The sequence below is a fragment of the Protomyctophum parallelum genome (genome assembly GCF_964188405.1).
Source record: "Protomyctophum parallelum genome assembly, chromosome: 19".
In the NCBI taxonomy this organism is placed as follows: Eukaryota; Metazoa; Chordata; class Actinopteri; order Myctophiformes; family Myctophidae; genus Protomyctophum; species Protomyctophum parallelum.
Window position 1 is genome coordinate 5,480,083 of NC_139717.1, and position 15,664 is coordinate 5,495,746.

The 15,664-nt window shown below is 44.8% G+C and overlaps 1 protein-coding gene across 3 annotated transcripts in view; it reads left to right on the forward strand.

The window, feature by feature from the left end:
* Positions 1-15,331, forward strand: part of LOC310877138 (ralBP1-associated Eps domain-containing protein 1-like) — a 35,766-nt gene extending 20,435 nt beyond the window's left edge. For 2 of the 3 annotated variants that reach the window (XM_083790867.1, XM_083790868.1), the window contains exons 6-19: positions 595-757; positions 874-937; positions 1,583-1,737; positions 1,984-2,108; positions 4,324-4,404; positions 5,715-5,802; positions 7,661-7,762; positions 8,069-8,129; positions 8,931-9,129; positions 9,633-9,839; positions 10,448-10,528; positions 10,725-10,879; positions 11,277-11,382; positions 12,724-15,331. In XM_083790867.1, the coding sequence (XP_083646993.1) occupies positions 595-757; positions 874-937; positions 1,583-1,737; positions 1,984-2,108; positions 4,324-4,404; positions 5,715-5,802; positions 7,661-7,762; positions 8,069-8,129; positions 8,931-9,129; positions 9,633-9,839; positions 10,448-10,528; positions 10,725-10,879; positions 11,277-11,382; positions 12,724-12,792 (1,656 nt within the window). In that variant the 3' untranslated portion in view covers positions 12,793-15,331. The remainder of the gene's footprint in view (positions 1-594; positions 758-873; positions 938-1,582; positions 1,738-1,983; positions 2,109-4,323; positions 4,405-5,714; positions 5,803-7,660; positions 7,763-8,068; positions 8,130-8,930; positions 9,130-9,632; positions 9,840-10,447; positions 10,529-10,724; positions 10,880-11,276; positions 11,383-12,723) is intronic. The other variant, XM_083790869.1, reaches the window with a different exon arrangement.
* Positions 15,332-15,664: the final 333 nt, after the last annotated feature.

Here is a 15,664-nt window from a genome sequence, read left to right on the forward strand (position 1 = left end):
GGGAACCGTTAATAAAAATAAACATGGAACCGCCTCTTGAAATGGACCCGGGTTCGAATCCCAACCCTACCCTCTACCCTCTACCCCTCTACCCCTCTACCCTCTACCCCTCTACCCTCTACCCCTCTACCCTCTACCCCTCTCAACTGTCTCTCTGTCTCTGTGTGTTGCCCTTATCGCGGTCTGTCTCTGCCGTGCTGTCCTTCCACTTACCTGGAGAGAGAATCACTTGAGAGGCATGTGAATGGCTCATGCAATGTATCTCATGCAATCATGGCCCAGTGTCATACTGTGTTTTCTCGTCCTTCTAATCTGATCTCAAAGAGCTTTCTGTAGTTCCTGTAAGGTGCATAATATGAGCATTGCACAATATTTTGCAGCGGCACCCTGAAGAGATTACATATCACTATCCCTTTCAAATATTTTCAGTTGAAGCTGTAGTCAGACAGAACAGGCATAATATGACTTATTATATTATTAAAATAATGACAAGGATAAGGATTGAGTTGTGTGTGTGTGTGTGTGTGTGTGTGTGTGTTCTGTTCTTATATACCCCTCCCCCTTGTTCTAAATGTGCCATGTGGCTTTCTGTAGGAGAGCACAACGATACGAACGGTGGCGTCGGCGACGACGACCAATGAAATCCAGCGACAGTCCAGTGGCTACGACGATCCATGGAAGATTACAGATGAACAGAGGCAGTATTATATCAATCAGTTCAAAACCATCCAGCCGGACCTGAATGGCTTTATACCTGGTGAGAGAGCACGCATGCACTCACTCACTAACACACACACACACACACACACACACACACACACACACTTGAAACCAGCGTGACAGATTTCTCATTCAACGCTTTGCGTGTTCCAGGTTCTGCAGCGAAGGAATTCTTCACCAAATCAAAGCTACCGATCCTAGAACTGTCACACATTTGGTGAGCGGCCGCTGTTGGACCCTTTGGACTATACAGTGCTGCAGATGTATGCAGACACATGCTTACGGTCACTGTGTGGACTGTTCCCTCTTTTGCATGTTGTTGTTGTTGTCGTCGGTGCTGCTGTGTTGTCAGAGATTGTATGACTGAAGAGGTTGAAGAGGTTCAAAGCAAACTTAAATGAATGTGTTGATTAGGACTTGATAAACACGAAACCATCCTCTGCTACCAATGTTGATTAGGACTTAATAAACACAACGTTCATTTAGTTTTGACTCAATGTATTCACCGTACACCGGCTCAACATGTAAACACTGTTCCCTCCACAAATCACATCTGAATACCTGCGCCCGCTGCGCATGCGTATATATCCTCGTGTGTGTTGCCGTAAAGGAAACTATATAGAACTGTCGTAAAGTGTACAATAGAGGGCAACACAAGTTAACAGAATGGACCTCCTGTTTGGCTGTAAAATCGTAACCTCTTTCCAAAAGTAGTTGAGCATAAGAACACACATCTACTTAAGTGAAAGTGCAATTCAGAACGCGCACAAGTGGCTTGGAAAAAACTATTAAATTACAATTACGAGTACTTTTCCACCACTCAATGTCTGACCACACATTGTCCTGTCTCTGTGTGGCACAGGGAGCTGTCAGACTTTGACAAAGACGGAGCACTGACGCTGGACGAGTTCTGTGCAGCCTTCCACCTGGTGGTGGCCAGGAAGAATGGCTACGACCTCCCAGAGAAGCTGCCCGAGAGTTTGATGCCGAAGCTGATTGACCTGGATGACTCAGCAGGTCTCTCTTTCTCTCTGTCCAGCACTTTGGATACCAATACACGCACACTGTCACTGGCTTAAGCCGCATTTAGACTTTGTAGTACATTGATTTCGTATGCCAAAAAAAATATAGATAATATAGTATAGATAATTGTTATGCTTTCTAGTAATTTTTGGTTGTATAGAGTATAGTATAGTATATTTCAACAACAAGGCAATTCAATGTGTTTTAGTCCAACATGTTTTTCTCATGTACGATTCACAGAAGTTCCAGAAGCGACAGCTGATGTTGGCTACTCGGGCTCCCCTGTGGGGGAAGTGACCCCCAACAAGTCACCTTCCATGCCCTCGCTCAACCAGACCTGGCCTGAGATGAACCAGAGCAATGAGGTACCACAGCCACCCAAAGAAAAACACATTTTATGTTATACATCAGACACTTACTGTATGCTATTATACACGCAAGTATACAATGCATGCAAGTATACACACGTTTGCCTTTGATCAGTCTTAATGGTTGTAGCATCATACATTTAAGCTGCTCTTTCTTTCATGCCAATTCGATTAAAGTTACATTTCTCATTTAATTTACTTCATGACTGAGTTTAATTACTCGCCATTCACCACTACTTCTCTCACCTTCCTTATATTGGTGTTAACGACGTATCACCGGCTGATGACATCCCATCTGTAAATCATATTCTCCACTTTAAAGGAGGCCTGAATAGGGAAATCAGTTCAGGGGAATAACCTAAAAGAGATTACATTCGGATTTAAACACTGCCATTATACGTTTGCTAGTACTAGTAGTAACATCTATAAGTAAAGAGATTACATTCGGATTTAAACACTGCCATTATACGTTTGCTAGTACTAGTAGTAACATCTATAAGTAAAGAGATTACATTCAGATTTAAACACTGACATTATACGTTTGCTAGTACTAGTAGTAACATCTATAAGTAAAGAGATTACATTCAGATTTAAACACTGACATTATACGTTTGCTAGTACTAGTAGTAACATCTATAAGTAAAGAGATTACATTCGGATTTAAACACTGCCATTATACGTTTGCTAGTACTAGTAGTAACATCTATAAGTAAAGAGATTACATTCAGATTTAAACACTGACATTATACGTTTGCTAGTACTAGTAGTAACATCTATAAGTAAAGAGATTACATTCAGATTTAAACACTGACATTATACGTTTGCTAGTACTAGTAGTAACATCTATAAGTAAAGAGATTACATTCAGATTTAAACACTGACATTATACGTTTGCTAGTACTAGTAGTAACATCTATAAGTAAAGAGATTACATTCAGATTTAAACACTGACATTATACGTTTGCTAGTACTAGTAGTAACATCTATAAGTACATTCAGATTTAAACACTGACATTATACGTTTGCTAGTACTAGTAGTAACATCTATAAGTACATTCAGATTTAAACACTGACATTATACGTTTGCTAGTACTAGTAGTAACATCTATAAGTACATTCAGATTTAAACACTGACATTATACGTTTGCTAGTACTAGTAGTAACATCTATAAGTACCGTAGCAAGAAAGTATTTAAATTCTGCAAGATCTGCAGTGGTTGTGCTGACATTCTTTGCTACATAAAACATTTGACTACTTATCATCAATGGATACCCAAAAGGTATAACTTTGACTATTCATGAGAACCCTAGAAGGTAGCATAAACGTTTTCTGTTCATGAAGGCACATTTGCTGATGACAACGGCAACGTAAACTCAGATTGTAATTGTATGATATAAGAGATTACATTTATCCAGTGCAATCAATCTGTAATTCTGAAGGTAGCTGATTGTAGTGACGTATACCACATAATTTGGTGCTTTGTGGCACTAGTATATTACGAGAAAAACCATTGGCTTAGAATTTGGACACTATGTAAAAATCACACCTGTGTGAACCGAGTGGTGCAACTTCTCTCTCTCTCTCTCTCTCTCATTAGCAGGCAGCAGGCACAGCATACCCCTCTCTCTGTTTCTGGCGCCCCCTACTGGTATTAATAAGTCACATATTCGTGTCGTTCCAATTTCACGCATGCGCACAACCCCCTCGTGCTCATGACTACACACATACACACAGGTACACGGACATTGCTGGTTGTAGGAGTGGTTGCACCACTCAAAAAGAACCTGACAAAACCCAAAGCATTCAAAGAGTGGATGTAGGTGGTCACAACCATGTCACCACGCCGGTGACTGACGTCAGCGCTACAGACTGGTGATGTGATAATGTGTGATGTGACTGTGCTTACAGACAGCGCTACAGACTGGTGATGTGATAATGTGTCTGTGACTGTGCTTACAGACAGCGCTACAGACTGGTGATGTGATAATGTGTCTGTGACTGTGCTTACAGACAGCGCTACAGACTGGTGATGTGATAATGTGTCTGTGACTGTGCTTACAGACAGCGCTACAGACTGGTGATGTGATAATGTGTCTGTGACTGTGCTTACAGACAGCGCTACAGACTGGTGATGTGATAATGTGTCTGTGACGTGGCTTGCTGACTGACGTGTTTGTTTGTTTTGTCTCACTGTTGTGTCTGTCCCTGCAGCAGTGGGAAACCTTTAGTGAGCGCTCCTCCAGCTCACAAACTCTGACCCAGTTTGACTCTAACATTGCACCAGCTGACCCTGTAAGTCACATCAGTTAGTATGTAGTATGTAGTATGTAGTATGTAGTATGTAGTATGTAGTATCAGTTAGTACTCTAACATTGCACCAGCTGACCCTGTAAGTCCAATCAGTTAGTATGCATGGTATCTCCATCAATTGACCCATATTAACCCTCTCTGGAGGATCTCCTCTCACCTCTCTCTCTCTCTCTCTGCCTCTAGCTCTCTCCATCACTCTCTCCCTCTTCTACTTTGATTTCATCTCTTTTCTCTCTCTCTCTCTCTCTCTCTCTCTCTCTCGCTCTCACAACCTTTCTTCCTCAGATCCCTCATTGTAATTCTGTCTATGGCATTCACTGCATGGTGTTCTTTTAGATTTGGCTTGCTTAGCTCTATTGGTCACCTTTTCCATGGTGGCACCCAGCAATCGCGTGAAGGGCCTTCCACCGTTTGAATATCCATGTTTTGTATCATTTTGTTGCCAGTGAACAGATTGCATAATGGGTATAATAGCTGAGTGAAGAACAGAGGGGAGTCACAGGCTAACAGTTGGAAAATATGAGTGCATTCTGGAAATAAAGGAGACAGCATTGTAAATGTTGGATCCATCTATTGACCACTTAAAGGTATATTCAGTGATTTCACTCAAAAAACCTTAGGTTTTGTTTTTGGCTGTGGGACCCAGCCTTTCGTCCAATCAGGATAGAGAGTCAAAAACGAAACCTAAGGTTTTTTGACCCCCAGGGGTTAACTGGGGACAGGGAGGAACTCCTTATATGGCCAGCACACTCTATAGTAGGGAGGATTATCACAACAAAACAAAAAAATAAGTGATATTTGAATTAAGTGAAATCACTGAATATACCTTTAAGTCCCATTTACTTTTAGTTAAATAAATTAGTAGTAGCAAAAATAGAAGATCTGCAATGTGTCATAATACGACACGTTGTGAGCTTATAGATATGCTATTTTAAAGATTCTTTTTCAACAAGTGTGCAAATATATAAAACAAATTGCTATGTAGGATCGCAAAGGGTTTATGTGATTAACAAAGAGTGTAGGAGTATTTTTGTTTTTCTAAAAGCAAGCAAGTCACGTTTGAACCTTTTTTGATATATTGTAATTCGTTACAGTACCGTAGGAGAATCATATTGCAAAATATTTCTGCAAACATTCTATTGCCATGCTCTTGGAAAGACTTCAAACTTTGGGTTTTTGTTTAGCTGTTTCCAAAGCCATTCTTGATGTTACAGTCAGTCTGTCTGTCTGTCTGTCCTGTGTCTTACCTTGTGTGTCTCTCTCTGGTCTACCTTAATCCGTCTGTCCTTCAGGACACAGCCATCGTCCACCCAGTGCCCATTCGGATGACTCCCAGTAAGATCCACATGCAGGAGATGGAGCTGAAGAGGACAGGCAGTGGTGAGACAAACTCCTTCCACATACCACATACCACACACACACACACACACACACACACACACACACACACACACACAGTAGTGTGTGTGTGCGGTGTCCCATCTACCTAAAAAGTATTTTATTAGCCGTTTTAGCCATAATGGTATTCTCAACAAACGCAGTGTTTTAGAAGCGTCACAACCACCACAGTGTTCAAGGTGGAAAGTGAGTCAAAACCCTCAATGCTTGTTGTTTGGTCCTCTAGACCACGCAGGCCCTCCAGTCCACTACTGACCCAGCCTCTGATTGGTCCTCTAGACCACGCAGGCCCTACCAGTCCACTACTGACCCAGCCTCTGATTGGTCCTCTAGACCACGCAGGCCCTACCAGTCCACTACTGACCCAGCCTCTGATTGGTCCTCTAGACCACGCAGGCCCTACCAGTCCACTACTGACCCAGCCTCTGATTCGTCCTCTAGACCACGCAGGCCCTACCAGTCCACTACTGACCCAGCCTCTGATTCGTCCTCTAGACCACGCAGGCCCTACCAGTCCACTACTGACCCAGCCTCTGATTCGTCCTCTAGACCAGCGGTTCCCAAAGTGGGGTCCGCGGACCCCTAGGGGTACGCGACGCATAGCCAGGGGGTACCCAAGCCCCCTCAAAAAAAAAAGGGGGCTTGTGAATCATGGTGTGTGTGTGTGATATGAAATGTCCAGTACCTCCCCAGTGCCTCCCCAAGTGCCACCCCAGTGTCTTCCCTGCAGTGTCTGCCCAGTACCTCCCCAATGTCTCCCCAGTGGCTGCAGTTTCTCCCCAGTGCCTCCCCAGTGCCTTCCCAGTGCCTGCAGTGTCCCCTCAGTGCTTCCCCAGTGCCTCCCCAGTGCCTCCCCAGTGTCCCCCTGAGTGCCTCCCCAGTGTCCCCCCAGTGCCTCCCCAGTGTCCCCCTGAGTGCCTCCCCAGTGTCTCCCCAGTGTCTCCCCAGTGCCTCCCCAGTGCCTCCCCAGTGTCTCCCCAGTGCCTCCCCAGTGTCTCCCCAGTGCCTCCCCAGTGTCTCCCCAGTGTCCCCTCAGTACCTCCCCAGTGCCTCCCCAGTGTCCCCCTGAGTGCCTCCCCATGCTCCCCAGTGTCTCCCCAGTGTCCCCCTGAGTGCCTCCCCATGCTCCCCAGTGTCTCCCCAGTGTCTCCCCAGTGCCTCCCCAGTGTCTCCCCAGTGTCTCCCCAGTGCCTTCCCAGTGCCTCCCCAGTGTCCCCCTGAGTGCCTCCCCAGTGACCAGCCGAGTGCCTCCCCAGTGCCTACCCAGCGTCCCCGAGTGTCTCCCCAGTGCCTCCCCAGTGCCTTCCCAGTGCCTCCCCAGTGTCCCCTCAGTGCCTTCCCAGTGCCTCCCCAGTGTCCACTCAGTGCCTCCCCAGTGTCCCCCTGAGTGCCTCCCCAGTGTCCCCCCCGAGTGCCTCCCCAGTGCCTCCCTGAGTGCCTCCCGAGTGCCTCCCCAGTGTCTCCCCAGTGCCTCCCCAGTGCCTGCCCAGTGTCCCCCCAGTGTCTCCAATAGCAATACAAGAGCAATAATACAAATCAATCTTAATTTATTAATCTTATTCATTAATTATTGAATCAAATTAATTAATTAATCAAAATGTTCGACGCAAGAAGGCCCCAGTGCGGCCTGCGCCCAGCACCATGCCAAAGCTTTTTCCTGCAGGAAACACTGCTTGTGGTTGTAAATATATTGTTATCTGTGTTGCGAGGATGAGGGGGTACCTGGAAAAATAGCTACCCCAAAAGGGGTACCTGGTCCAAAAAAGTTTGGGAACCCCTGCTCTAGACCATGCAGGCCCTACCAGTCCACTACTGACCCAGCCTCTGATTCGTCCTCTAGACCATGCAGGCCCTACCAGTCCACTACTGACCCAGCCTCCAGAGTTGTCTGAAGAAGCCAAACTAGCCGCCTCCATCAAGTTCGTAGCTGCCAACACAGTCGGTGAGTCCCTCAAAGGGATAAATAACCCATTCTGACCTGAGATCAGATTCTAAAAATGTCTGTTTGAAAATTATGCTTGAACAAGCTATGTTTCTATGTCAGTCGTTCTTCGATTTTTCAAAAATAGCTAAAGCATAACATAATGCTAACGCCAAAAGGGGTTCCCGCCCAAAATGGGTTCTTAAGCAAGACCCTGTTTCTTGAGTGTTTGTCGATCATAAGTTGCTGGTTACACAATTGTCTATAAGTTAGCAGGCTGGTTTTCTAATTGCATCTCAACTCTGTGGCCCTGGTTTCTCCATACAGGTGATGGCTACAGCAGTTCAGATTCTTTCACCTCAGACCAAGAGCCCATCACGAGACAAAGGTGAGTGGCTGTTGGAGATCTCTCAATATGCTTGATGCTTCGGATGTCGTCGTGCCAAAACGTAGCCTGGTTAATAAACCAGACTAATATTGCACGGACCGCGGGATATTAGTCTGGGGAGGCTCAGCTTGGATTTCATTTCCAGGGGGCGGGTTGAAACATTTTCTCTTTGACGCAATTGGTCAGAGCTACTGTCAGTCAAAGGTCTCAAGCATTGAAAGTCACTGTACCAAAGCCCGCCCATATTGCATTCCGTGTCCCGATTGGCCGCCCCATTTCTCTGGTGTAGGAAATGGGTGTACAATTGAGCCTCTCCAGACCGTAATCCGCCGGCAGGCAATTTATTTTTTGCCAACGTCTGATTCGGTCTGGTTTATTAACCAGGCTAGCCAAAACGAGCTCTAGCAGTACGTTATCTGCTAAATAAGAGAGGGGAGGATATAGTACAGTGGAAATACTGGCTGTGGACCTTGACAGTACTTCATCATCATGGTTATCATCACAAATCATGGTTATCACGGCTATCCAAAATAGCCGATCAGTGCAACACTGGAGAGCAACCAAACATTAAATTACTTGTCTTTTAGTTGTATACTGGACCTCTTTTCCACTAGTCCCCTGACATTTCATCTAGTTTTTATTTGTTGACAAAATTATCAATATATTTAGTCTCAGTTTTAGTAATCATAGCTTTTTTTTTATTTAGTTTTCGTGGTAGTCGCCGAACATCTTCTGTCATAGTTTTAATCCACAAAATCAACACTGCTACTGTGTGTGTGTGTGTGTGTGTGTGCTCCTCAGGTCTCAGTCGGGCACGTCACCGGAGCCTCTGAAGGTGGTGGCTCCACCCCCTCCTCCACCCCGCCCCCACCCCTCGCACTCCCGCTCCTCCTCCTTAGACATGAACCGCAGCTTCAGCGCCGTGCCCACAGCAGGGCAACCAACGCCTGGCACGGTAGCCTACCCCCCCGCTGTACCTCCTAGACCTCTGCCCACACAGGTAAGGTACACACACACACACACACACACACACACAGCCTACCCTCCCGCTGTACCTCCTAGACCTCTGCCCACACAGGTAAGGTACACACACACACACACACACACACACACACACACACACACACACACAGCCTACCCTCCCGCTGTACCTCCTAGACCTCTGCCCACACAGGTAAGGTACACACACACACACACACACACACACACACACACCGACAAACTTTAATGTTCCACATGTTCCACAACAGAAATTGTGAAATAAACATGATGTGAACAGTAGAACAATTTACTGATGTTTAGTTCCAACACTCTTAATACCCAGAATGTTGCAGAATGCAAGTCGACACCCTGGCAGGTTCTTTTCATTCTCTTTGTCCATCTGTAGATGTCAGGCCCCCACAGCGGACTCAGAGGTTCTTTTCATTCTCTTTGTCCATCTGTAGATGTCAGGCCCCCACAGCGGACTCAGAGGTTCTTTTCATTCTCTTTGTCCATCTGTAGATGTCAGGCCCCCACAGCGGACTCAGAGGCGACGTGGAGGGTGTGCCAGGGGCCGGCGTGGCCCTCACCACCACCACCACCACCACCTCCCCCCATCAGATCCCCCAACAGCCCAACTTCGCAGACTTCAGCCAGTTCCAGACGTTTGCCACATCCGAGCAGCCGTCCAGCCTGCCCGAGGTCGACATGCTCAACGAGACTGGACAGGTGGGTGATCACACGGTACACACGGTGCAGCATCCACTATATTTCCTGGTCATCTCTGAGATTGTGGCGTTCAGTTTCACAGCGGGACCTGTTGTCTGCGTTGAGTGTGAGGTCAAGAGATAGCAAAGCAACGTTCAAGTCTTAGTCAGTGTCAGAATATGCAGGGTACAGCCCATACTGTTTAAGTTCAATAATATTATATAATATATTATAATGTATATAATAATATTATATAATATGCAGGGTACAGCCCATACTGTTTAAGTTCAATAATATTATATAATATATTATAATGTATATAATAATATTATATAATATGCAGGGTACAGCCCATACTGTTTAAGTTCAATAATATTATATAATATATTATAATATATATAATAATATTATATAATATGCAGGGTACAGCCCATACTGTTTAAGTTCAATAATATTATCCCCCGTGAAATTAGATACATCCATTTACAATGGATGCCTTTGTTATTCACAGTATGATAAGAATCTGGAAACAAATCAAAACATATTTTTAGGATCAACTCACTATCTTTTCTGCTCCCTATAGCTGATAACCCCTCATTTCTACCATCCCAACGTTGTCCTGTCTTCAGGTGGAAGAGGGAGCCGGTCCTTTGAGAGCAGTCAAGAGTGACAGTCTGGCCGAGGACAGAAGCACAGCCACTGTAAACTCTGTATGTTTCCATTTCCATTCACTCAGTCATATCATACTGTGGTTCAGTGATTCAATGTGTTCAATGATTAACACATATATGTATATCCTTTTCTTCTTTTTTTTTTTAAGTTTTCCATTTAGTCCTTATGCATGACATGGGTAGGATCTACCAGCCCAAATAAACCTAAGCCAACACTGTTTTGTTGTTCCTTCAGGCCAAGGGTTCGTCGGGACCCCTGGCCCCTCCGCCCAAGCCAGTGCGTCGGAGGTTGAAGTCTGAAGACGAACTTCGACCAGAAGACGAGCCGCACGGCCCACAGAAGTCTAACCTCATCGCCGCCGTCCTGGCCACTCAACCTTCCATCAGCAGGTACACAACTCTACAGCCATCACTGGAAGTTGTGAAATCCTTATATTCAATAATCAAGCAACGGCGAATGCTGGGTGATCATTCATCACATACCCATAAACGTCTTTATTCACAAAGACTACTACAAATTATAGCTGCAACTGCGATGGGTGTACATCTGGGTGCAAGGGTGCAGTACTTAGTTCAGACTAGTCATTGGTCCGACAAACGACAACCTACCTCAAACCCTAACCACAAGCACGGGAGCAGCGCGTGTTCGAGCGGTTCCCGCATGTCGGACTAATGCTTCGTCGGAATTACGTGCGGATCCCGTAGATCTTTGGCATGGTGTTATGAAACATAGAGTATCCTGTGAGATTGGTGATGTGTGTAATGTGGCTGTGTGTTTTCATCTCAGGTCAGTAGGGAAGGATAAGAAATCCATCCAAGCATCCATCAGGAGAAACAAGGAGACCAACACAGTTCTGGCACGACTCAACAGTGAACTGCAACAACAACTGAAGGTACAATGGATGGACACACACACACACACACACACTAGAGATGCAACGATACTGATTTTTCAATTCCGATCCGATATATTAATTTAGAAATTTCCCCATATCCGATATTTGCCGATCCGATATTTGCTGTAGGCTACATAGCAAAACAAATGAATACAAAAAAATTCAAAGAGGGGATGTTTATGGTTAAGTGTTTAACCTGTAAAAATAAGAATATGAACTGTTTAACCTGTAAACCTTAAGGGAATGGCAACCTGTTAATTAATACTATGGATTATTATTATGTGCAAAGGTACATTTTTACCCCTAAAGTGATGCCTGCATGTAACCTGTTAATTCATTCTATGGTTTATTATTAATAATAATAATAATAATTATTATTATTATTGCTATATACACGTGGTACCTTTTTACCCCTAATGCGATGCCGGGAATCAGCTCCGCTTTCATGTGACAAAAGCCCTGAGCCTTACCGACAGAACTCGGGGAGAAAAGAAATACCTCAGGACGTTTGTTATGGTGCTAGCTGGTGTTGTGTTGCTACTTTAGTTTGCAAACTCTGTCTGTCTTAAGAATTGCACTACACTTACAATCTGAATCAGTGTTTGAGCTTCTGACAACAATGTCATGGTTTGATAACTGAGCCAATTATATAAAGACGGATTTTACCGCGACGACGACGTGCTTATTCTTCATCATCATCGTCGTCGTCACAGCAGCATTTTTTTCAATGGCAATAATAAAGTTACAAAGATTGAATCACATAGCGCTAAACAGCACGTGTGTGCAGTAAATATATAGCAGAAGAATAGATTACAAGAGCAATCTCATCAACAATGTCAGAACGCAGCTATAGATGATAGGCTCCACCACACAACTGAACTGAGCATGCAGTGATTTGACTGATCTGTCATCATCCGTGCGATGACGGGTAAACTTTATACTTTTATTACTGTTAAGTCTGTAAGTGATTCCATTCTCTTGCATATTGCACCTTAGTGGGGCTTTTTTCTATAGTCTCTGTTTGCAGTCTGTACATACTGGAGGTTGGATTCGCTCACTGCACTCTCTGTGCAGGACGGACTGTAAACATTAAACACGTGTCCCCCCCTCCTGTATCGGAGCGTGTATCGGTGTATCAAATCCGATCTCCGATACATTAATTAAGCTGGATCGGAGGCCGATACCGATATAATATCGGATCGGTTGCATCTCTAACACACACACACACACACACAATCTACTGTACCATTTTAGTTGCATGTGGATTAATTCCTTATTAATGGTCATTACACACAATAGACTCATTGGTGCCAAACCATGTGTTATTGTCATTGTCAGGACCTGCTGGAGGAGAGGATATCCCTTGAGGTTCAACTGGAGCAGCTCAGACCTTTCTCCCATCTGTAACCTGTGTATGTTTTTGACTGAAGCAAAGTGCACGCAGGGGGGCTTCTGTTGTACCCTGCTTTTCTCTGGAGACTTGACCTGCCATGGCCGTACTGCTGAGACAGACACACACACACACACACACACACACACACACTATACGCATATCAATGGCAAGCAGTGTGAGCATACCGTAGTCCAGTGGTTCTCAAAGTGGGGTCCAGGGACCCTCAGGGTACCTTGAGGGGATTCTATATGGACCCTTACAGGTCTGTAACTCGAGTCTACAGATGCAACCAAATTGGTCCATCTGTACACTCTGAGTTACGGGGGTCCTTGAAATGAAAAGGTTTGAGAACCAGTGCTGGAGTCTTACCACTGCTGTAGTCCTACCAGGGAGAGTGTGGTGGGGCAGGTGGATGTTACATACTTTGGCACTTTTTTGTTTTCCTTAAGAAATGCAAGCAGTTTGGACCACGGGCTGACTGTGATGCAGTCAGTTTGGACCACGGGCTGACTGTGATGCAGTCGGGAGTGTTTTAAGACCGCCATCCCACCGCTACTGTGGTCTGAGCCGGCCCACACTGCTGCTGTTTGAAGACTGAAAAAGAGAGGCATAGAGATTGTGTTATGTGTTATGCGTGCATCTGTGACTGTGCCTATGTCCCTGTCTGTTGGGGGGTGTGTGTGTGTGTGTGTGTGTGTCTTCCCCTCCATTTCTTCTTGTGTACATGATTTTGTGAGCGGTTGGTGTGTGCGTGCGTGTAAACGGTATAAGACAGGTGACATTTACATAGACGGCACGTAATGGAACGAGTGTCCTCTCCTGTCTTCATTCTGTTCAGTAGTAATGTTACAGTGTTTGGAATCGGTCCGTTTAGATTGACTGAACCTCCTAACGAGTGACTGAACGTAGTAGCTCATGCTCTCTACCTGGCCAATTTTCACTACCACCAACAACTAAACAGATCTTCCAGCTTTTCTTGACAATTTGAACACAACTCGGAGGATCAAACATTTGTCCGTAACACCCTGGCGTTCCTACCTTGGGCGTGTCATTATAGACGAACATTTCCTCCCCAAAAATCAGAAATGTTCAAAAAAATAGCAAATGTACAAGCTCATGAGCAATGCAATGCTTTGTGATGTTGTAGATCTGCTATTGCAAATTGCTAAAGTTATTTAGCACCAGATTTCCTATTTTACGAACTTTGTACTTGACTTTCTTTCATTCGTCTAGTCCATTGAGAAGCAGAGAAACCCACCATTTCCACTGTTCCTGGCTTTAATCTTGTACTGACAGACTTCAAGACACTAGATCAGTGGTCTTCAACAGGGGCTCCGGGACCCTTAGGCAGTCCTCGGAGGTACTACAGTGGATATATACAGGATATTTGTTTTTTACATTAACCACTTGAATCCTAGGATCTCTATTCAACCGAAAATAGCAGATTTACAAGCTCACAATGCAAGGCGTTGTGCACATGTAAATATATTTCTGGCAAAGATGTTTGGTGTAGGGGGAAAAAGAGCATCGGGCATAATCTGCCAGTCTTGGCTCTCTCTTGATGCCTGTCAAAAATCCCCCTCATTGGACCTTGGATGAAGCCTGCAGACCTACCAAATGGACACCAGTCAACTGAAGCGGAGACCTGAATGACCCAACTGCACTTTGAACTTTGAACCCCAGTTGACCCGCCCCCCCCCCCCCCCCCCCCTGTCTCCTTTCATGTCTGTCCTCCTTTCCCCTGGTGTTGTTAACCCACACATCATCATCCCCTGTCTCCTGTATTCAGCAAATGGTTGCTTTAAGAAGGAAAAAAAATAACGTGAACCACTAAAAGTTTTTGTTTTTAATTTTCATAGTATAACTTGAGAACTAGTTTGAAGAGGTTTTTGTGCCGCTTACCTTTAAAATGATCTCTTATCGCTGTCCCCTTTTGTATCTTCATCGTATATTCTTCTATGTTTCTGGAGGTTCCTGTTTGTGGTTTTGTTCTTTGGAAGAACCTTGTCCTCGAAAAGCCTTACTTTCCCCCAATCGGCATTCAGGTTTCCATGGTGACTGACTGACCTCTTTCTTCCTCATTGTTGTACCAAGGCTCGCCTTCTTTTTCTGCTGTCCAGAATGATGATGTAATTGGGGTGTAAGTGTGTGTGTGTGTGTGTGTGTGTGTGTGTGTGTGTGTGTGTCTGTGTGTGTTGGATTGTTTTCAGACCTGGAGGAAATACTGTTCATATCCCCTTTAAATCCTTCTGTTTTCGATTGATCGATCTTTCCTGGCACAGTGCAACCTATGAAATCATCCCCAGTCCCAATCAATCAAAACGGTGTGTTTGATGGGAGATTGACTATTGTTTGCTGCCAGGTCTGTGTTGTATATTGTATGATACACACTTTTGAACTCATATGTAAATTTGCATTAATTGCTGACTAACGGCGAAAGAATATTCTATTTAATTCCTTCTCTCTTGGCTGTGGGATCCTAGATGTTTAACTGCATGGATGTATCTCTGCAGAGTCAACTAGCAGCTGTGTGATTTTTACACAAAAATAAAAAACGGCACAATATTTTAAATGCGCTCTCTGAACAGTTTTTCCTTTATTGGGAGTTTGAGGAGCAGCTGCCTTTGTTCATCAATATTTGTCTCCACCAGGCCGAAGGCATGGGGGGAGAGTATGTTTTGCACTCCGTCCGTCAGTCCGTGTGTGTGTGTGTGTGTGTCCGTGAGCAGCTAATCTCGGCCACCGTTAACCCGGTCGATGCCAAATTTTGCACACACACTCCCTGGATGCCAACGATGAACCTCTGCCCCAAACTTTCCAGAACGGCCTGTTATAGCGCCACCAGGAGGCCGCTTTGTGCAAAACAAGTTTTTGTACAGTACACCT